Genomic DNA, 23890 nt, shown 5'->3' with positions numbered 1-23890 from the left:
AAGACCTTGTGCTACTACTTTCTATGTAATTTGTTTTTTTTTTCTTCCTAATAGTACCATATTTTCATGAATTTAAAAAAAAAAAAACTGTTTATTGGATCATTTGAATTTGATGACTTAATTGGTACTCAGGAACACGTAAAAATGGAGCGAGTGTTGAAAGATGGATTCAATTAATAAAAATTGGAAGGAAATTGATAAAATTATTATTTATATAAGAAAAGAGGGTTGAGAGTTTTTTTATTTTTTATTTTACAAAGTCATGGTATAATATCTTTGGAGTGAATGTTGATGGAAGGTATTTACAGGTTTTTATGCGGATTTCATGAACTGTTTCATTATGTAAGAGATTTGTTACGTTAGGTTTTCTTGGTAAGTATTATGTGATCGGGTGAGGTTTACATGTAGAGCGTATAAGAGATATGTGTTAATAACCTACAAAGTGAAATATTTTCTAATTAAGATGTTTTTAATGGATAAGTCTGGTTGATTTGGTAAGGTCCTCCAAGTTAAATAAAATTATAATTTATACCAACAATTTAAGTACCCATGCACGATATATTATTTGATTATTTTGATCACTTCCATTAAAATCATAAGCGACAATCTAAATTAGAAATTAAAAAATCAGTATTACATATTATATTGATTTATTTATAATTTTAAAAAATATATAAAAATACATAAATATTTAAAAGTAATAATAATAATAATAATAAATTTAAATTTTATATTAATATTAATATTAAATAAAAATAATTATATTAATATTAATATTAAATAAATAAAAAAAATCTTCCCCCACCCCGTCCCACCCCGTCCCTCTCCTTCTCTCCCTCCTCCCACCCAACCTCCCCTCATCACCTTCCCTCCCCCACCCAATGTTTAAATATTAAATAAAAAAGTTTCAATGTTTTCTGGTTTTTTACGTATAGTTCGGAGCCAGGTATGGGAGAAAGAGCAACCACTTGAACCTGGTGAAAAGCAAATGAAACCCTGGCAAGAACTTGTTACTAAAGACCATTTGAAACAGCAGATACCGACAAAGACATGAGACGTTATTGTAATAAGTTTGAGGAAAACAAGACAATGAAATACAGCACCTGAGATTCTTCAAAGTTAAGGAGAATAATTAATCTTTATTAAGCGAATGCTTTTTTCAACTGGAAGAGTGGGAGTATTACTATTTAGTTACCCTCTGTTTGTTCTTTCATTATGAAATCAAATTCAACAATGACGGTGTTCTTGGAGATTTCAGGCTTTTTCCAACAGTAATGGAATCAGATTCTATTCGGAGTTAAAAACACAGAAGTTCCAACGTTGAAACCAGTTGTTTAGCTTACAAGCAGTATTTGCTAAAAGAGTAAGGAAAATTATCTTGGAAAAGAGCGCCATGCATGACTTATCTGATCAGAGTTTCAGACCGCCAACCATGGAATTAGGTTTGCAATTGAGACAGTCGAACCACGCCTTAATCACCTAAAATTATAACTAATTTGATATAATACATACAAGTATGAAAAAAAATTTATCAGTATATTAATTTTTTAACTATTATTTATAATTTAAATCATAGTGATTAAAATGACCTAACTATATAATATGAATACTTAAATTAAATTTTATTTTATTTTATTTTAAATACTTAAAATAAAAATTGTTTATGGTTAAGTGATTATCTATATAGTTTATTTTAATTATTAATTTTATTTCATATTTATTTTATATTAAATTAGCAGTTAAATATTAAAAAAATTAAAATGTTTTAACTCACAAAATTAAATTAATAAAAGGTAAAATAAACTTTAAAATAGGAATTAAAATTTGTATATGGCGATCACACCTTGTGGATTTTAGAGATTCATTTTAATGATTAGTATAATGAATTTCAAACTTGGGTACTCAAGATTTAAAATCCCCACCTTTATCAATGAAGCTAAGTCTTCGTTGGCATAAGTGATTAAAGGTAAGTAAAACTCAATTCGATTAAAAAATTAAAAAAAATTGACTTTCGAGTTAATATAATCGAGTTATTCAACTTATCTGAGTTATTTGAGTCAAATTGAATAAGTAATTCAAATTTCGAGTTTGAGTCGAGTTGAATTTTATAATTCGAATAATAGAATGGTGTAACTACCCCTTTGGTCCCTATCAATTTTGAAAATGAGTAAATTGGTCTTTCTCAACAAAAAATAAAAAAAATCAAAATAATTTTCAAAAATTCAAAATATTTATAAAAATTCTAAAATTTATATTTTTTTAAGAAATTATGAAAAATTTTAAATTTTTTTCTAAAAAATATAATTTTTTTTAAAAATTCATTATTGTTGTTGGATTTGGGGATTTTAGGAAAAGGATTAGTTCATGCTCCATATTGAAAGCAAAATTATGGGGATCCTATGAGGGACTTTCGATCGCATGGGAAAAGGGTGCTAAGAAAGTTGTGATGGCACTACACCAAAACAGGTTTTTAGCGGCGTTTTTTTAGGCCTTTAGCGGCGCTTTTTAACGCCACTAAAGATATTTGCGGCGCTTCTTCAAGCGCCGGAAAAAATGCCGCTAATGAAAACGTCGCAAATGTTTGCAGCGTTTACAAACAAAAACGCCGTTAAAGACCATGTTCTTTAGCGGCGCTTAGAAAAAAACGCCGCTAAAGATCATGTTCTTTAGCGGCGCTTAGAAAAAAACGCCGCTAAAGAACATGATCTTTAGCGGCGCTTAGAAAAAACGCCGCTAAAGAACATGTTCTTTAGCGGCGTTTGTAAAAAAATGCCACTAAAGACCATGTTCTTTAGCGGCGCTTAGGAAAAAACGCCGCTAAAGAACATGTTCTTTAGCGGCGCTTAATGGAAAACGCCGCTAAAGATCATGTTCTTTAGCGGCGTTTTTTTTCTAATCGCCGCTAAAGAACATGTTCTTTAGTGGCATTTTTTACAAACGCCGCAAAAGAACATGTTCTTTAGTGGCGCTTTTATACAAAAACGCCACTATTTTTGGGATTTTTTTTTATTAAATTTTTCATTTTTTCTGCCCTCCTGTAGCAAAATTTCAAAAGCAACATTTCAAAAGCAACCAATAGCAATAAATTTATATAATATTTCAACATAAGGGAATAAAATAATATTAATATCAATAAATAAAAGTGAATTCATATTGTTTTTGCAAAAAATGTTAAATGTTAAATGTTAAAATGATAAAAATATTTATGTCATACACTATGAAGGTGGAAGTTGCGACTTAAACATCTTCATCATAATCTGAAGCTGCTGCTGAAGTTCGTCGTACTTTTTGCTCTGCTCTGCTTCTCTTGCTGCAGCCTCCGCTTCCCTCGCTGCAGTCGCTGCTTCCCTCGCTTCCGCCTCTGCTTTAAGTTGTAGCTGGAGTTCTTCATATTTCCTTTGAACCTCAATTGTAGTCGCTTGCATCTGAGCCATTTGGTCTTTTAACCTCTGAACTTCAGCTTGAGCCTGACTCCCCGAAGCCATGTATTGGTGGGAGCTGGATCCAAAATATTGGGTTGGGCTAACAAAAGATCCTTGAAATCGAACCCGACCATACCTTTCAGGACCCAAAACTTCAGTAATAATCCGATTATCAATATCTTCAAGATGAACCGAACTATCACTAGAAGCAATTGCTTCGTACTCCGCCTTTTTATCATTTAGTTTTTCCTAATAAATATATCACATAGTTAGGAACACAATATTATATATTGAAAAACATATGCAACATAACAATAGTCGCATTAACTGCAATGAATTAAACCATTAGAAAATAAACACTATAAATAACTAAAATAAGTCAAATCGTATTAAGTAAACGTACCATTATTTCAGCAGCTTCAGGAGTCATGGGAGATCCATCTTTCTTCCTATGTGTAATTTCAAAAAGTTGAAGGCGTCCAACTTTTTGACCGGACGACCGTTCCTACAATATAGTAGTATAAATATTATTTAATAGAAAGTTATACATATTCGACAATATTAAAAAATTTAAAAATACCTCCGCCTCAGCTACACATGCGAAACTTCTCGACCCGGCTGTGTGGGTGAATTTTTGTTTCTGCCTGCTGCTTATTCCAACTTGTTCACGATCCTACGTTATGAAATTTTTTAGTACGTAAATAGAAAATACTATAAACCAAAATAATTACAATAGTTTAGAAGGACGTCAGACCTCGCCTTTATTCGAATGCCAAAATCTAACCGCATCTTCCCATTGGTACCTCAACATACCCGGCGGGACATTTTGCAATTTCTCATCGAGGGTTGTTTTTGTCTTATAATAATTTTTCTTCAAAGTACTTTTGTTGTCTCTCCATCTTTTTCCCAATGCCTTCTTTACATAAGCATCCGAGACCTCTAAAGCAAACCTCGCCTGCAAAAAACAAAAAACACAAGTTAATAAAGTAAATATAAATGAAACTATTTCCCAAGCATTATAGATGACATTAACATTTTGTTACCTTAATATTATCGAGGGCTTGGTTTTTGTTGCTATCGGGCATTTGATGCCATGACTCGTAGTTTATAGGTAACATATTCGGATTTCGTGCTAAAATGCCCATGTATCCAGCTAAAAGTCGAGCTTCTGATCCAACAGGCTGACCAAAACTGTTTCGTCCAACTTTGACACGCTCGACTGAATCTAACTCGTACAACTCTCTAAGTAGCGTACGTCCTCGACCTCTGCGCGTCCCACCATTTTCAGCTACAAATGGTATATTATAATATAAGAATTTGAAAAATAAATCAACTATAACAGAAACACGCATGTAAATTAAATGAAAAATTACTTTGAACTTCTGTAGGATCCTCAGCTGTAATCGGAACATTTGAAGATCCAACTGCTGTCTGTTGTTCAGTACTATTAGTTTCTGTCGAGTTTGGATTATTTTGAACAATGCTTCCCCTTAGAATTTTTCTTCTAGGCATTTTATCTACAATACACATAAAATAGTTAATAACTTAATAGCTAATTACAACAATAACAGCACATATAAAACAGTTGAAACATATAATAAGACGAAGATTTAAATTATGATATTATATATAATTAAACAATCGTAAAATCTTACTACATCATTATTCGTAAATATCTTCATCGGTATCCTGACGAACCCATCCAAATTGTGCACTAGTACTAGGGATATTATCGTTTAAGTTTAGTTCTGGAAAGGGTAAAGTTACTGATCTATCTTCGATGTTATCTCTACTTCCACTGCCCATATCAAACAAGTCTCTAGGGATGTTACGGAGTACAACGTACCAACCCTCATCAGTTGGATCTTTTGAGTAAAAAACTTGTTTGACTTGAGATGAGAATACATACGGCTCATCTATCAGTTGTTGTCCTGTGTGAATCAATCGGTCAAAGTTCACCATTGTAAAACCAAATTGATCTTGCTTAATTCCACGAGCTGTATTAACATCGGCCCAATCACCACGAAATAAGACAACTTTCCATTTGCCGTAGTAATCCAACTCAATTATGTCAGTAAGTTGTCCGAAATATTCCACATTTCCCTCGACAGGATTATTGTCCCTAGCACTAGCATAACTCGTAATTGCAGAATTGACAACAATTCCACAATTTTGCGTTCTCCTCAACCTCTCGCGATATTTTGTATGAAATCTGAATCCGTTGATGAGGAACGCACTATATCTTTTAACCACTCGATTTGGACCTTGGGAGAGCCATTTAACATCGTCGTTTACGTTCTTCCCGCTCCAAACCTATTGAATGGAAAGTAAACTGAGTAATTCATTTGTTATGAGAAAACATTATTATTTGTAAGCGGAAGCTCGAACTGCATACCGTTTGGCTTAACCATTCATAAAATGATTCTGTAAACAACTTATTGATATCTCGATGTTGTGTTCTTCGGGAGCGCAAACGAGATCTCAATATTTGTTTGTACTCACTGTGTTAAAAAAATGTGATCTTTGTTAGAAGATAAACAATTATTAGTTTGATAAATATTTATCAAATTTGTAGAACTTACTTCCGTAAAGGTTCCAATAAATCATGGTGAAACAGAACATATCGATGTGCTTGTACCCACGATAAATGATCTAATTCTGTAATTTCAACTTTTCCGATTGGTTCTCCAAAACTTTGGAACAAATAAGTATCGGCTAAGTTATGGTCTGTGAGTCCAGCATTCCTATTTGGTCTGTTTAACCTTATTTCAACATCTTCCAAATATCTTGAGCAGAAGGTCATACATTCTTCTGCCAAGTAGCCTTCAGCAATCGATCCTTCTGGATATCGCTTGTTGCGGCAGTAAGACTTTAATTTGGATAGAAACCTAAACATAATATACAACATTTCTTAATTATTGAAACTAAAGGCATAAAGGTGAATGAAGGAAAACTTTAAAACTTTTAATTAACACCTTTCTATGGGATACATCCATCGATAGAAAACGGGTCCACCAAGAATTACTTCGTGCGGGAGATGGATTATCAAGTGAACCATAATGGTGAAGAAGGAAGGTGGGAAGATTTTCTCCATGTTGCATAAAATTAAAGCGGTTCGATCCTGTACCTTCTGAAGTTCTTGAACGTCCAAAACTTTGCCACAAATGGCTTTCATTATGTTGGATAGTTCAATTATACAAGACGTCACCTTCTTGGACATACAACATCGTAGAGCCACTGGCAGTAAATCTTGCATCAAGATGTGATAGTCATGTGATTTTAGCGAATATAATCTTCTATCTTTAACACTAACACATCGAGATATATTTGATGCATACGCATCTGGAACCTTTATATCCTTCAACACCGTGCAGAACAATTCTTTTTCCGTCTTTGACATTGAAAAAATAGAAGGCGGCAACCGATATTTCCCATTCGGAAGTGGATTGGGATGAAGATCAGGTCGGATTCCCATTTGGACTAAATCAAGTCGACTCTGAAGATTGTCTTTTGATTTTCCGTCGACATTCAAAACTGTACCCACAATGTTCTCGCAGACATTTTTCTCAATGTGCATAACATCAAGATTGTGTCGTAGAAGGTGATGCTCCCAATAAGGTAACTGAAAAAAAATACTTCTTTTTTTCCACAACTCCGCCTCATTAGGATCGTCCTCTTCATCAGAGTCATCATCAGCTTCATCATTGGATCTTCTATTTCTTTGCGTGTTTGGCGGTTGGTTCATCTTCCCATAAATAAAATTCATATCTTCCAACATGAACAAGATTTCAGAGCCACTGGTCTGTGAAGGAGCTTCTCTGAACTCTTCAGTACCGTCAAATACAGAACTCTGAAATCTAAATCTATGATTTTCCGGTAACCACTGACGATGCCCCATGTAAGAGAACTTCTTCCCATTGTATAACCATTGCGAACATGTTTGTGCAGCACAACAAGGACACGCATAACGACCCTTGGTACTCCAACCGGATAAATTGGCATAAGCGGGAAAGTCATTAATGGTCCACATTAAAGCTGCACGTAAATTAAAGTTCTCCTTTCTCAGCACATTGTATGTCTCAACACCAACCCACAATTGTTTTAACTCTTCAATAAGTGGCTGCAAATAAATGTCGATATCATTCCCGGGCCCTTTCTCTCCAGGGATAATCATAGATAAGATTAGGGAAGATTGCTTCATGCAAATCCATGGAGGCAGATTGTAAGGAACAAGCACTACTGGCCAAGTACTGTAGGCAGTGCTCATGATCTTAAAAGGATTAAATCCATCAGATGCTAGCCCAAGCCTCACACTCCTAGGATCGCTTGCGAAGCTTGTAAATTTATTGTCAAATGATTTCCAAGCTAAAGAATCTGCCGGATGCCTTAGTAATCCATCAACGGTTCGTCCATCATGGTGCCATGTCATTGACTCCGCTGTCTTCGACGATAAAAAAAGCCTTTGAAGCCTTGGTATCAACGGAAAATACCGTAAAATTTTGGCTGGCTTCTTCCGTGACTGTGCATCATTTTCATCGTCGTTCCCATCTTCTGTGTTTCTACTTGTCCAACGAGAGTGGCCGCATACATGACAGCACTGTTGGTTTCTCCGATCGCCCCAATACAACATGCAGTCATTTGGGCAACTATGGATTTTGTTATACCCAAGGCCTAAATCTTTTATCATCTTCTTCATATCTTTGCAGGACCGAGGGATTTTTGCAAACGGGAACATTTCTCTCAAAAACTCTAACAGCATTGTCAACGAGTTTCCCGTCCACCCTCCCAAACACTTTAATTGAAAAAGACGAACACAGAAGGACATCTTTGAAAATTTTGATCCCTCATACAGTTCTTCGTTCATGTCATTAAGTAGCGCGTAGAACTTCGCCGCTTCTCCATTCGGCTCTTCATGACGTACACTACTTCCCGGTTCGGTAAAAGTATTTCCACCAATATTACAATCATCAGAGGCCATAAAGTCCGCTGGGAATGATTCGACACCATGATTGTGCATATTAAATGCATCCCGCAACATACCTTCCATGTCATCCCCTCTACCAGACTGATGGTAAGCAGTATCAGGATAAGTTACATCCATACTTGAAGAGGAAGTACTAGGCGGGCATTCTCCATGAAATAACCATTGTTTATAACCCCGAACAAACCCATCAACAATTAGATGCTCGTATACAACTTCACGATAATGCCAGTTTATGTTGACACACTTCTTACACGGGCAAAGAATCATGTTCTCTTGGCTTGCATATTGAAATGCAAAATTTAGAAAAGTCTGTACTCCATTTCGATAACCGTCGCTTACCCTTAACAAATTCATCCAAGACCGGTCCATTTCTTAGATCTTGAAGTCTGATTTTCACCAGAAATTGCAATGGTAAGTTATGTAAGTTATGTAAGTTAAATGTATTATGTAAGTTAAATGTAAGTTGTAAGTTATTATGTATTATGTAAGTTGTAAGTTAAATGTATTGTGTAAGTTGTAAGTTAAATGTATTATGTAAGTTGTAAGTTATTATGTATTATGTAAGTTGTAAGTTATTATGTATTGTGTAAGTTGTAAGTTATTATGTATTATGTAAGTTGTAAGTTATTATGTATTGTGTAAGTTGTAAGTTAAATGTATTATGTCAGTCAAATGTATTATGTAAGTTGTAAGTTAAATGTATTATGTAAGTTGTAAGTTATTATGTATTATGTAAGTAATGTAAGTTAAATGTATTATGTCGACAAGATTTTTTTGTCCAAACTTAACCCTACCAACCAATTTTTAAAAATATATAATAAAAAATAATTTAAATTATTATTGAGAATAATATCAAATCATTCAAGTTTATTTTAAATATTAATATTTCTTTTAAGATAATGAGTGAGGACTGAGCTCAATTATTATTGCATTACTTTTTTCTATCGAGACCAAATTGTTATTGTTGTTGTTATTATTATTTTTCTTTTGAAAGACATTATTGAAGCATCTTTATATAATGGTAAATTCATGTCTGATTTCCTTATTATATCAATATTGCCAGTACGCAATGGTAGAACTAATACCGATCGAGATCTACAATTATTTCAATTTACTATCAATAGGAAATATTTCGATCAATAGGAATGATACCAAAATAGAATTAACTATCTTGATAAAAGACAATATAGTTGGAATCCCCCCTCATCTCCAATCATGGAAATTGAAAAAGAGAAAACCCCAAAACCACTTGAAATAAAATAACATCTGAACCATTGCCTTCACAATTACAAATCAGATTCTAAAAGAAGCTAAAATACCTTGATAAAAGTAAGGAAATTATTCTACACATATCCAACTCTTCATATTTTACAAATGCAATCTAATTTGGCAAAATACCTCACCATCAAAATCTGAATATAGAATTAACTAATATATGAGATGATAATGCATTTGTAGGATTTCCCTATTTTGGAGAAACTAATATGATAATGGATTAGTTGGCTAAATGATTCTCAAGTAAATTAAGAAAATAGAAAAGAGCAGTGTACTAAATAAAGAAAATAGAAAGAATAGCAAACCAGAAAATAGTAATGTACCGGTTTGAAAGGGTTACTGATGCTGCAAACTAACAACACCCAATTACTTCTGCATTGTTTGGGGACGGTCGCAAAAGAAGACAACATCAATGTTTTGTATTACAACCAAGCAGACGAGGCAGAAAGAAAAAAAAATTATAATTTTTTCCCACACTAAAAATATAACTTACCGGTGGTTGCGGGAGCAGAGAGAGACGGTGACGGTGACGGTGATGCAGTAGATGAGACGGCGATGGTGATGAAGCAGGCGACGGTCACGGTCACGGCGAAGCTGGTCGGGTTTGGGGAGATTAGGGACTAAGGAAGCTAGGGATTTCGGCTAAACAATTGGGGGAAACTGATGAAGAAGAATCGGGTTTTGCCTGGTTAAAAGGGCTGGAAAGAAAACGACGTCGTTTCGATAGATAAATGAACCCACTGATAGCGGCGTTTTTAAATAAGCGCCACAAAATGTCCACATAAACGAAGTCGTTTCAGGAACAGACAGTCAAATTTCTGGCGTTTTGGCATAAAACGCCACTCACAACATTAAAAAACGACGACGTTTTCAATGACTAAACTAACAAATTTGCGGCGTTTCTAAATAAGCGCCACTAAACAAACCCAAAAACGATGACGTTTCCCAAACAGTTATGACAAAATTAACCCATTTGCGGCGTTTATTACAAAGCGCCACAAAATAAAATTACAAACGATGTCGTTCCTCAGCCAGTTAGTCAAATTTGTGGCGTTTAGGCATAAGCGCCACTCAATTAACAGTGACTAAACAACTAACGTTGCGGCGTTTACACAAAAGCGCCACTAAATTAACCGTCCAAACGGTGTCATTTTTAAAAAAAGTAGGACAAGTGTTAACATTTTACAAACCTCTGTATCAAATTAAACTTCATGTAAACAATTGAACATTTAATCATTATTCATGTACGGTTTTGGGATTTAACCCATTTTGGTATATATTTATATTTTTTAAATTGATAATTTATATATATCTTTTTTAGATTCAGAAAATATAAAAAACTTAAATTAAACCCTAAACCCTAAATTAACCATAATTAATCCTAAACCATATTTTCAAGAATTCGTGTTGCTAATGTTAGTGTGTAGTACAAAACATATATTTTAACCTTAAATTATAAAATGCAAACCGTTAACCACAAGCATCAAGCCCTAAAACACTAATTAACCTCTTAACATGACTAAAGCGGCCTAAACCTCAAACCGTAAACTCTAAACTTCTAAACCCTAAACACCAAAACCTACATCATAAATCCTAAACTCAAAACTCTAATATTCACAAAATAATAAACATTATATAATGATTAAACCTAAAAGCCTAAACTATATACAATATTAAACTTTTTAACTTATAATAATCACTGAACCTTAATCACTAAACTCTCAAACCCTAAACCAAAAACACTAAACCTACATCGTAAACCCTAAACCCTAAACTCTAAACCCTAAACTAGAATTCAAAATAATAAACATTATATAATATCCTATTTCCTACATTATATAATAACCTACATTATATAATAAACTACATATATAATAATCTAGCGGCGCTTCCCACAACGCGCCGCTAATAATATGTTTTACCGGCGTTTTACCATAAGCGCCACAACTGGTAGTATACATCAAGACCAAAGCGCTGCGTTTTGGTTAATGTTTTGCGGCGCTTTACAATAAGCGCCGCTAATACTATGCTTTAGCGGCGTTTTCAAATAAGCGCCACTAATCGTAATGTACCTCAAGACCAAACTCTGCGTTTTGGTTAAGAAATATTGCGGCGCTTTTCACTACTCGCCGCTAATACTATTCTTTAGCAGCGTTTTAATATAAGCGCCACTACTGCTAGTATACATCAAGACCAAAGCGCTGCGTTTTGGTTAATATTTTGCGGCGTTTTCCAATAAGCGCCACTAATCCTAATATACCGCAAGACCAAACTCTGCGTTTTGGTTAAGAAATCTTGCGGCGCTTTTCACTACTCGCTGCTAATACTATTCTTTAGTAGCGTTTTAATATAAGTGCCACTACTGGTAGTATACATCAAGACCAAAGCGCTGCGTTTTGGTTAATATTTTGCGACGCTTTACAATAAGCGCCGCTACTACTATGCGTTAGCGGCGTTTTTAAATAAGCGCCACTAATCCTAATGTACCTCAAGACCAAACTCTGCGTTTTGGTTAAGAAATATTGCGGCGCTTTTCAGTACTCGCCGCTAATACTATACTTTAGCGGCGTTTGAATATAAGCGCCACTAAGGCTACTATACATCAAGACCAAAGCGCTGCGTTTTGGATAAGAGCTTTTGCGGCGCTTGGTAGTAAACGTCGCTAAAGATGTTCTTTTACGGCGTTTATTCAAAAAACGACACTGTATGTCTGACTTTTACCGGCGTTTTATTAGAATCGCCGCTATTGATACATCTTCAGCGGCGTTTTATGATTTGCGCCGCTAATTCTCGATTTTTAGGGCGTTTTTAATCCAAACGCCACAAAAGGTGCCGCTAAAGGTCTGTTTTGGTGTAGTGTGGAAATGGATTGCAAGGAAGTAGTCGACACTCTCAAAGGAGGTGAAGAGGAGAGTTTGCCAATTTCCAGAATAATTCAAGGATTCATATCACGATTTTGGTTAGTTCTGATTAATTTTGTGCCACGAGAACTTAACAAAGTGGCTAATGGGCTAGTTAGATTTGATATTCCTCTTGTTATTGTCTATGATTTATTTGTAACAAAGAGAGTTGTCGGCCTGAGTGCCAACTAATTATGGTTTCCTTTTCTTTTTATAAACAAAATAAAAAATAAAAAAATTTTAAAATAATAATTTTAGGCATAAATAAGTTAATTAATGGTTCAAGTCTATCATAATATAGTATCTTAATTTTATTAATACGTTGCTTTGAAAAAAAAATCAAATATATATGGTTTTAAATTTATGTGCTCTAACATGAAATTAATTATATTATAATAATATTTTAATTTAATATGTTTAATTTTTTTTAATTTCACTCAATTCAACTCGATTCAAAAAAATTTCAAACTAGTCAAAATAATAAATAAAACTTATCAATTCAATTAACTCAAAATCTTTTCATTCAATTCAATAGAATAAAACCCCAAAACCAGTCCTCTTGAATGTCGTGTTCCTTTAATTTTATTAGGGTGATTCAAGTTCTAGGCTAATTAACTGCGTTCTTCTTTTTACTTTTTTTTTTATCTTCATAACTACACTAGTGGTATATCTCCCCCGCTTCGTTAAGAGTTTTCAGAATTTTTCATTATTATTATTTATTTACTTAATAATAAATATCTATTTGAATTTTTGCTAATCAAAATTAAATAATTATTTAATATTAGATACTAATTTAACCTTTTTTATAAAATATATTGATTTTATATAATAAATTTATAAAATTATTCATAAAAAATAAATGTTGTTTTGGTTAAAAATACAAAATTTAGACAAAAAAACACTATAATCTTGAGTTCAAATTCCATATTATATATAAATATATATTAAGGAGGAATTTATTTATACTAATGTAAAATTGGAGTAATTTTATATTCATTCGTAACTTTTTATATGTTTAATAATTTTAACAGTCCAATCATTATATTTCATATTCTACTAATGTAAATCATGTATGTCAAGTTTAGCATAAATTAAAAAATTTTAACTAATCGTTTTTATTAAAAAAAAAACTTTCAATAATTACATAAATTAATATAAAAAATATTTCAGATCGACATGATAAAAATATTTGTGGCAATTTGCGCAATTCTTAAGAAATGATTGGTTAATTATATTGTATATCTTATTATTATGCTTATGTACTACTTTTTGAAGATTTGATTAGATATCTATGTATCTATTTAAGATAGTTGGTTAAGCCCGCGATTGTAAATTTAATTGGTTTTTTGTTTTCTTTTAAGATTTAAGCATTTAAAAAATGTAAAACATAAGATCTAAGTGTTTTAAAATATATATTTATTGGTATCAGTATATACATACATATTGTGTAATAAATATATAGATAATCATAATAAATTTAAATTTTGGTTTAATTGTGAATTCCATCCTCTTACTTTACTTTATATTTTATAAAAACTACAAAGTTTGTCTAATTGAGCAGTAATGTTAAACCTTGACAGTTCATTAACAAATAGAATAACTTCTTAGTTTTTATAAACTACGAGCATCAAATTTTGACAAAATAAAACAGAAGGACTAACTTCTCAATTTTCATGAAGTAGATGTATAAAATTCATAATTAGACCTTTAAAAACTGAAAAATAAAACCCTAATAAAGGGAGAGTTTAATTATAGAGAATAAAGAAATTTAAGGATGACTTTAGAAAAGAAAACTGATTAAACATGAAATTTGGATGTTATTTTAAAATATTTTTCTTGTTTAGCAAAAGTAAACAAAATCATACACATCAAAGAAATTTAAGGACGAATCAAGAAAAGGAAACATGATTTTGGGTTAAATAGGACTTGTTATTTTATTTTATTGTTTTGCTTTTAGCACAAGTAATTGTATTTTTACCTTCGTATAATAATGTAGGAATAAAGAAATGTAAAGATGTGTTGAGAGAAAGAAGAAGGGTGATATTGAGTTAAAGTAGCCAGAGTTTAGACCTAAATTTGGTAGAATGGAGCAGAAAAAGGCTAAGAAGATTGATCATGAGGAATATAAAGAAATATATGGGGCTGCCTTATGTATTAGTTCGTTCAAGCATTTGATATTAAGCCCTGAAAATGCAATGAATTTGCAAGCATCATTGCAGGCCACCATTGACATTCCTCGGGTGCCGAGTCTTAATGGCCTTATCGGAAGGTGCAGCCAGCCCTTTGAGAAGCAGCTCACTGAAACTGATGTGAATTCCAAGCAATGCAGGCTTTCAATCAATAAGGTTGATGTGGAGAATGCTGTGATGCCGTTGTTGAAGGAAGAGGAGAATGTTGAGAAAGGGATTCGGGTCAAAGTTTATGATGCCAACGGGAAAGAGTTCCCCATGACTTTCAAGCTTTGGGCACATAAACTTCATGTCCTCAAAGAAGGTTGGATTGAGTTTTGCACTGATCATGCTTTACTTGCGCATCAAGATTTTCTTAAACTCTGGGTGATTAGGAACCTCCACACACAGGATCTTTGCTTTTTCATCACTTCAAGAAGATTGCAAGAGTTTCAACTTATTAAGAAGAGAAGGCTCAATGCCTGAATTTCAGCTCACCATGCATCTATGTTCTGTCGAGAGTCTTATGGTTCACGGTTAGAGAGGTATATCGATAAATTCAGTATTATTTCCATTCGAGATTTTGTCTTCTTACTCTATCAAAAGCTCTATCAGGTTCACAAAATAAACTAAAGTCTATGACCTATGGCATCCCCATCAATGACCTATATGCCATATATAGGTCATGAGGTTGAGTCAGGCCATGCATAGACTCTTTAATTTTATTATGGTTTTGCCCATTTAAGCTTCGGGGCATTACCACTCTATGAACCCTCTAGGACCGATCAGGACAATAATGAACTTCTTGATACACCCTTCGTGAACTCGTAAAGCTCTTGATAGAGTTAAGACACATCAATAATGCTATTAATATTACATATATTAGGATTAGAAAGTAGAAAGGGATGGAGTATTCTATCTTATATAAAGTATATTAGATGTTGGAAATAATAGGAGAAAAGATGATATAGGGAATAATATCCTTTTTGGAAGTTCTAAATATCAATGAAAGTAGCTAGTTTTGTTTTGATGCTTGTTTGTCATACATTTCACTTAGTTGTTTATACTCTTGTTGAATGAATCCGCAGATAGAGGCTGAAATCTCATATATTAATCTCATAATGATTAACAACTTAACAGAGTAATGATTGGTGACATGGCATGATCATTCTCTCAGTAAGTTACTGAACCAGATTTTGCATGTTCCTTTATCAATAAAATATTGTTCAACTACCACTTCAATTCTATTTAACTGCTTTGTTTGCATTTTTGATGCATATAAATTGTTAAATTCTTGATTTGTTCTAACTTTTTGTATATAAATTGTTAACTTGTTGATTTTCAGGCTAGTTATTTACCTAACTAGACTAATTTCTTATTTTTCAGAACCTACGGAGGATCAAATTTTGACAAATTAAAGTAAAAGAATTAACTTGTAAATTTTTTGTAAAGTATAGAGATGAAAATCACAATTAGCCCAATCCTTGTAAAGACAGACCAAAAGAACTGAACATTGCTTACTTGCAATTTTGCATTAAAAATATATCCATGTAAAGAAACTATACAGCCAAAGATGATATATAAAATTAGAGCAAGTTTTTTTTCACATGCATGGTGTTTAATTTGTTAAACAAACAACAAAAGTTAATCCTAAAACATCTTTGGACATGATCAAAGTGAGAACAAACTCAAAAAAATAGGGGTAAAAATGAAAATTAGAAAAGATTTTGGAGATAGACAGATAATATATGTACATGAGTGTGGTATGGTGAGCAGCAATAAGAATATATATATATATAGTCACATGGTGTATATATATATTTGTTGAATACTATTAGGTAAATTCAAAACATTCTCTCACATTTTTCAGTGTTGTGTTTTGTTTAAGTGAGCATGTGATAGAGCAAAGACAACCTTGGATTTTTTCTGTCTTCATTCAGGTGGCTTTCTCTTTCCTCATTTTTCTTACGTTTTTTTTTTTCAATTCTTTTGGGGGTTCTTTATTGAATCTGTGCAGGGTTTTGACAAAGTTCAATGATTTTTACAAAATGGGTTTCTGGTTTTGTTTGGATCTAATTATGAATTTTAGTTCAAACTGATTCGGGTTTGATTTTATTTTCTTAAATATCTTTATTTCTGGGAATAGATCTGGAATGTTCTTCTTTTTGCTGATAAATGAATGTAGAAAATAAATTAAAATACATATTCTTGCTGCCAATTGCGATGCTTGTTCTTGTTCTTTAAACCCCTGCCCCTCCACTAAAAAAAATGAGAACTTTAATTTTTGTTTAGCTTTATTTTGCAGGGTAACCATTGGCACTTCCATTGTGTTTTTGTTTTCGTGTGTATGATTTTTTAAATTAATTTCCTTTAACCGTTTTTTCCCTAACATTATGATTTGGTAAGACTAATATGAAAATGGGTTTGTTACATTTTGGCAGATTGAATTCAGATTAAACCTAAAGTTCCTCTTTTTAGACGCCATCGCCGAAGAAAAATAAGTTGTTGTTTCATTGTAAAACTGTTTGGAAGTAAGTGTTCTTCTTTTAACCATCTTGTATTTCCTATCTGGCTTTTGTGCAGGCATGCAAGTTCAAGATGGTTCTAGCATGTATTGAAGTTGTATTATGTATTCTATAATAGATGTTCTGTAGGGAGGATCGGTAGAGGTTATATCTGGAACTTCGTGAATATACTGTGAATTGATATAGAATGGAGGATGAAAATGGGCTAGAGCTTAGCTTGGGTCTATCTTACAGTGCGTTGTCTGCCCAATCTAAAGGCAAAATTAGTAGTTCTTCAGATACTAGGACAGAAGAAGGCGATAAAGGCATCGAAATTGTGGATGACTTTAAAAACTTTCTTCAAACCGGAACCCAGAAACAGGACCTTCGTGTCAGTTCTCAGAGAAGTGATCCAGTGAAACCTTTAGAAAACTTCTTTAACGATCTTTCCAAGGCTGCTGGTGATGCAGAAGCCTCTGTGAACTTGAATGGAAAGCGTAAGATTTTGTTTGATGAGATAAACAATCCAAAGAAGCTTGAGAGAGAAGCTCACCATGTTGATTTATCTGAAAAAGCCAAAACATCACATATCTCCATGGCAACAGAAGATGGCTCTACTGCGGAGAATGAAGACGTAGCTGAATCTGAAGTTGAGGGTTCACCCTTGAGGCTAGTTTCACGTCATGATGATGGTTCCAAGCGGTTTATTGGAGTTAGTGGTTCTTCTGAAGTGCCGAAGGAGGTTAAGCTTGGAAACTTGAATTACGGCAACCCATACCCAGTTCAATCAGTAAATGTCCTGAATGTGCCATTTTCATTAACAATGAATGATTCTAACTCTCCTGGAACCCCCAGTTCATCAGGTCGTACACTACCTGGCATGATACATAGTAGGCCTTCTGGAAATGGTGAACGGTCAGTGAATCCTGGAAACTTGCCAGTTATGTTTGGCTATTCACCTGTTCAACTTCCACTGTTAGATAAGGATAATCCCTGGGGTACGGTCTCTCACTCACCACAGTTCCACCCGTTGTCCGTTGGAAAAGGTCCACCTAATCCTGATAAGCATAGCGATGGATTGAAAATATCACAAGGTATCTCTTTCTCCCTTAGCTTGAGGATAGGAAAAGAAAAAGAAAAAGAGCAATATGATGGGATTAATAGATGGATGTGATTTGTAATATATGCCTACTGATCTGTTTTTTCTACACTTCATTGAGAGCTCCGAGTTATCATATATTAAAAGCATCAAGTATATACTTTTATGCATTTTGAAACCTTTTTGCCCAGACAAGAAAGTCAGATTATTTAAGGGCTATCAAAATATTCTTGAAGCAAAAGGAAAATCACTTGTTAGTATGTGTTGAATAATCTAGTACATAAATGTATGAATGAATTCTATATGAAACTTATTTCAGCATTTTATTCTAAGAATTTATTATTTTTACATTTCTGCTGTAATAATTTTTGAATACTATTTTACCTTTGTGTATCATCAAGGCTGCTACTTGTTAATGAACTTTCCCTTTGTCAAATGTAGCTTCTGTGCATACAATTGTGCGCAATTCCTCTGAGGCTGCACAATCTAAGGGTGGAACATTTGAGCAAGTCAAAGGCGAAGGTAAACAGCATGCCACAGAGGAAAGCTCCTGTACTCCGGTAGACGAAGATGTAGAAGGAAGCAGCAGCATGAGTCTCAGAGCAAATGCTCCATTGGATCAACCTACAGCAGAAGGCGTAGTAACTCTTGATTTTTCAACCATAAAGCCCGGTATTGCCGCAGACCTGAAATTTGGGGGATCTGGTTCTCTTCCAAATTTACATGGGTTTCAACCACAGGTACTGGCCCACACGGTAGAACAATTTCTGGTGTCACTTACAGGTTCAGCTCAAACCAGATAAAGATTGTTTGTGCTTGCCATGGTAACCACATGTCCCCTGAAGAGTTTGTTCGGCATGCCAGCGAAGAGTGCACTGATCCAGATAATAAAAACCGTTTGCCAATATTCCCTAGTACCAATCCTGCTGCCTCTGCCCAGACCTGAAGCGTAAAATGGACATGCAATCAAGTGTGACATTGAAATCTTGCTTTCCTCACTGAATATAGTTATTTGTTTCCTTTCTCAGTTGTATCACTGCTGCAGTAAAATACTGCATTTGTATGTAATAATATTTGTAGCATCATTTCCTTGTCTAATTGTAATCTGAAACATCATTTCTGACATGCTTTTATAGTAAAGGAGACTTCCCCACCACTTTGGTTTTATGATTCTCCTTTACAATGCAATACGTGTTTTTTATATATATATACATATAATACAGGCAGTTGAGGAATTTTAATGGCAGCCATGTTTATTTATAGCATGATTGGTTTTTTTATGACAGCATAAGACCACAAGTTTGGTACCGTATATTGGCTGTCTCAGAAAACGCCACCAGGGCTGAGTCCAAATTTTGTATGCAATCAAAAAGTCTCTCCACTATGTCATCACTTCTGAAATTTTAACATTTTCAAAAAGGCATGCATTGCAATATGAAATAAAAATAAAGGAAGCTGCCAAACATTTAAAAGGACGCTCTTTTGGGGGAGTGACATGTTAGTCAGGATTGGGACCATGCTTAACAAGCCAATGTCAAACTACCCCCACATGGTCTATTTTATATGTATATATATATGTACATGTTTCAGCTTAAATGCTAGCAGGGAAGCAATAGAATTCTGGGTTCTGAGAAACGTGTTCTTCGATGATTCGATCTACGTTGATCAGTTTAGTTCTTATTTTCCTTTTTTTTGTTGTTGTTGATGCACAATCCGATTCAAGTGAGACTGATGCAATTTCAGGAGACGCTGTCTCAAATTTCCAACCGAGCCTGGCGGTTGTCATAGGTATACTCTGTGTCATGTTTGCCTTGACGTTTTTCCTGCTTGTCTATGCCAAATTCTGTCACAGTGCAGCAACGGTTCATGCTGACCATAATCATCGAATACTCAACCGAACAAGGTCTCGATCCTCGGGGATCGACAAGAAAGTTGTGGAATCGCTTCCTTTCTTTAAGTTCTCTTCACTTAAAGGATCGAAACAAGGGCTTGAATGCGCAGTCTGCTTATCAAAATTCGAAGATATTGAGATCCTAAGGTTGCTGCCTCAATGCAAACATGGCTTTCACATTGATTGTATTGATCAGTGGCTAGAAAAGCACTCAAGTTGCCCTCTTTGCAGGCAGAAGGTCAACGCTAATGACCCAACAATTTTTACATATACAAACAGCATGCGGTTCTCAAGGAACCAATCTGAGCTAAGAGGAGACTCCAACATAGAGCTGTATGTCCAGAGAGAGCAAGAGCATCATGGCTCATCAAGGTTCAGCATCGGAGTCAGCTTCAGAAAATCCGAGAAGGGCGATATCGAAACCGAAGTTCTAATCCAAGAGGATGATGATGATGGATTCCATAAGGTCAATCATAAGATCATTGTATCTGATGCAGTTTTGCAAAACCGGTGGAGCAGTGTAAGTTCATCCGACCTGATGTTCTTGAGCTCAGAGATGCTTAACGACTTGTCGAGCAACAGATTTGTGTCCCTGGACATAAACAAGGAGCAGTGTACGAAAACAAGGACAATTGAAAACGAAGGAATTACAAAGATCAAAAGGGAATTGGAGATAAAGAGACTGTTAAACAAGCCAGTTTCAACTCCTGATGTGGCTTTCACATCGGATTCAGCAGCTAGTACGAGTCATGCTGCATCAAGGATTACTAACCAAGTTGAGAAAAGATCAATGTCGGATATCACTGCTTTATCGAGGTTTCGAGACGATGGTAGGAGGAACAGAACAAGTGAGTGTTCATTGCCTGAAAGGTACACAGAGGAGGAAAGGAGAAGGCTGCTTTGGTTGCCAATAGCTAGAAGAACAGTGCAATGGTTTGCCAATAGAGAAACGTGTGAACAACAAATTCAGGGTCCAACACACCATTTAGATGTTTGATTTATGGACTAATAGTTGTATTTTGTACATAATTTCACTAGGCAGACAGCTACACATTTCCAAAAAAACATTTTCCTTCTTAATTCAGTATTTTACTAAGATTGCTGTTTGTTTGTTGGTTTTTACTTCTAGAAAAGAAAAATGAAAAAGAGCCTGCTTGCTAACCTGGTTTTCTGAATTAAACATGTAATTTATTAAAGATTGCCCTGGTTTTCTGAACAAAGGAATCTTGATTTAAGAGGATCACATATGATCTGCCCATGATACAAAGTTGGTTTTGTTGAGAAGTTACCTATATCTTCCATATTTGTTTTATGATGCATGTTCGAGATTTGAAATTGTCTCTTTTAACAATATCCCTCTGAGGTTCGAACATGTGTTTTCCCTTTAAGAATGTAATGTGTACACTTATTGGTCTTATCAAAACATATATAACTGAACTTCACAACCATGTTCATTTGGTGATTTGTATATTGATCCATATAGAGTTTAGGAACCAACTAATTCAAACAAAACATTTAAGGGATAATATGTAATATATATGAATGATAATTATTTAATACATCAATAAAAAATTTAAAAATGATTTTTTTTAATTTCGCCCATTATCCAATGTATTGAATAATAATAATTATTAGAACAAAATTTGTTTTTGTTTTTCTCAAACAGTCATTTGTATTTAAAATAAAAAATAATAATAAATTGTGTAAGGAAGCTTACCTGTAGTGGTAGGGTGGTAATTATGGGGAACATGGAGCAAAATAATCAAACTACAAAAAGAGACAAAAAGCAATGAGATAAGAGATAATTAACAAAAGATTTGACTCGCATCTAAATAATCAACTTGGCTGCAGACATCTTCTTCTTTATTTATTAACTTATATTACAAGATTATAATTCAATTTGCTATAAGTTAAATCAGATGTTACGCACCAACTGATTTCACTACCCATGCTTTGTCCCTTTGCTTTGGATCATTTCACAGGGAAATTAAATAATTCAAATAAATCTAAATGGCGGGCGGTTTCTTAAATTAAACCCTTTTTTAAAATATTGTTTCCCCTCTCTAAATCTCTGCCATAGGATCTGGATATTACTTCATCTGTTGTAGTATTAACGCAAGTGCTGAGTCCCTCTTTCTTGTCCTGCTTTGGCGGAATCTCTGCTATTATTAGCATGTCATCTATTTATATTCAAACATAAATCTTAAAATTATAAATGAACATTAAATAAATTTTAATTTTATATACAATTGTATATATAAAATTATAATTTTGATTAGATTTTTATATACCAATAATAATATCTAACATCATTTTTAAATTTACATTAAAGTATAGGGTTTGTGAAGACGGAAAATGATGCCAATGAGTAAACTTGAGGTTTCTTTGAATGGAAGAAAGCAAAACTTGTTCATACAATAAGTCTATAAACATTTAGAATTCATTGTTACTTGACCAAATATCACCGAAAGTACCTGAAAAAGTGGGGTTCAGTTTACTGCAGCTGATTGATAAGGATGTAAATGTTTGCTTCTATGGTGTTTTTCTTTGTCCATAATCCCTTTACCAGTTTGGCACCACTCGGCTATCAAAGACCAGCCTGAACGCAGGGCTAATAAACCCGCAACACCATAGGAAAACATTAAAGGGGGCCATTACTACTCGTTTGAAAATATTCTGAGGCAGCAGACATTTGAATACCATAGAGGAAGACCATGTGAATAGAAGCAATGATCACCTGTTTAGCCTTTGGCATTTTTAACTTCAGCAAATCCTAGTTTCTGGCTGAGAAAATAGCTTCCAGAATTGGTATGTCCATGTGAGGATGCAGGACACCACATTCAAAGGAGTCTCCACGAGAAGTTTAATTGCAGTAGCTGTGTTTCCTACGCAAGAAGCCACACTCAAATGGCATATCGTTGATTTGGGAAACTGGAGAATAGAACTTTGAGAGTAGAACATGATAGAATTCAACAAATTGAAGCAATCAATCAAAACAGGATATAAAAGACTGAAACTAATTGGATGGCAACATATATCCCAATCCAAAGATCATATTTCTTTTACATATTGTCTTGAAAAAACAACTTACTTTTGCTTCGCATCGGAGGAGCATGTCAATGGAGTAGGTAAATGAAGCACTTGTAGCTTCCTGAAGCCAATTTCCTAGGTCAGTCAGTCAATGAACCTATCATTAATGCCCCTTGTACTAAAGGGTATGCTTAGCTATGCCTGAACTATTCATTTCCATCTTATATCTCTGTGTCTGACTAATATTTAGACATAATAATTATAGATATATCCTTCAAATATATTAAAATACTTTAGAAAAAATTCGAATAACATAGGTTACTGTAGAAAAGGTCAATGGGGGTGTACCTCTGCTTGGGATCTAAATGCTAGCATTATCGGATTTTCTTTGTCCATAATTTCTTTAACCGCATCATGCCACTCGTTATCAAAGGCCAGCTTGAACATAGGGCTGATAAACTTACAATGCTATAGATAAACATGAAACGGGGCTATCACTGTTTGTTTGAAAATTTTCTGAGGCTGTGGTCATTTTGAATACCGTAAAGGAAGACCATGTAATAGAAGCAATGACCACCCACCCACTAGAGTCCCGCACCAAAATGCAAGGGGACTGT

The 23890-nt window shown here is 34.1% G+C and overlaps 2 protein-coding genes, 1 long non-coding RNA gene and 1 pseudogene across 3 annotated transcripts; 3 read left to right on the top strand and 1 right to left on the bottom strand.

Moving 5' to 3' along the window:
* Positions 1 to 14665: 14665 nt before the first annotated feature.
* Positions 14666 to 15598, top strand: LOC121230478 (putative B3 domain-containing protein At4g03170). Its single transcript, XM_041115371.1, has one exon. The coding sequence runs from the start codon at positions 14666 to 14668 to the stop codon at positions 15233 to 15235; it is 570 nt and encodes a 189-aa protein (XP_040971305.1). The 3' UTR covers positions 15236 to 15598.
* A 1113-nt stretch (positions 15599 to 16711) lies between these two features.
* On the top strand, positions 16712 to 19508 carry LOC107962741 (ninja-family protein mc410-like; annotated as a pseudogene).
* Positions 19509 to 19955: 447 nt separating this feature from the next.
* LOC107962742 (E3 ubiquitin-protein ligase ATL42) lies at positions 19956 to 21488 on the top strand. The gene has a single exon (XM_016899234.2). The coding sequence runs from the start codon at positions 19999 to 20001 to the stop codon at positions 21238 to 21240; it is 1242 nt and encodes a 413-aa protein (XP_016754723.2). The 5' UTR covers positions 19956 to 19998; the 3' UTR covers positions 21241 to 21488.
* A 584-nt stretch (positions 21489 to 22072) lies between these two features.
* LOC121230438 (uncharacterized) lies at positions 22073 to 23328 on the bottom strand. Its single transcript, XR_005928460.1, has 3 exons — positions 22981 to 23328; positions 22718 to 22854; positions 22073 to 22402 (listed from the first exon to the last, which is right to left on the bottom strand). It is a non-coding gene; the product is annotated as an uncharacterized lncRNA (long non-coding RNA).
* Positions 23329 to 23890: the final 562 nt, after the last annotated feature.

This window comes from Gossypium hirsutum, chromosome A06 (assembly GCF_007990345.1).
Source record: "Gossypium hirsutum isolate 1008001.06 chromosome A06, Gossypium_hirsutum_v2.1, whole genome shotgun sequence".
Lineage (NCBI taxonomy): Eukaryota > Viridiplantae > Streptophyta > Magnoliopsida > Malvales > Malvaceae > Gossypium > Gossypium hirsutum.
Note: the sequence above shows the minus strand (reverse complement) of the source record. Positions and strands in the feature narration are given on the sequence as shown.

Excerpts from the sequence above, each read along its gene's own strand:
- LOC121230478 (XM_041115371.1), top strand. The coding sequence starts at position 14,666 with ATGGAGCAGAAAAAGGCTAAGAAGATTGATCATGAGGAATATAAAGAA.
- LOC107962742 (XM_016899234.2), top strand. The coding sequence starts at position 19,999 with ATGATTCGATCTACGTTGATCAGTTTAGTTCTTATTTTCCTTTTTTTT.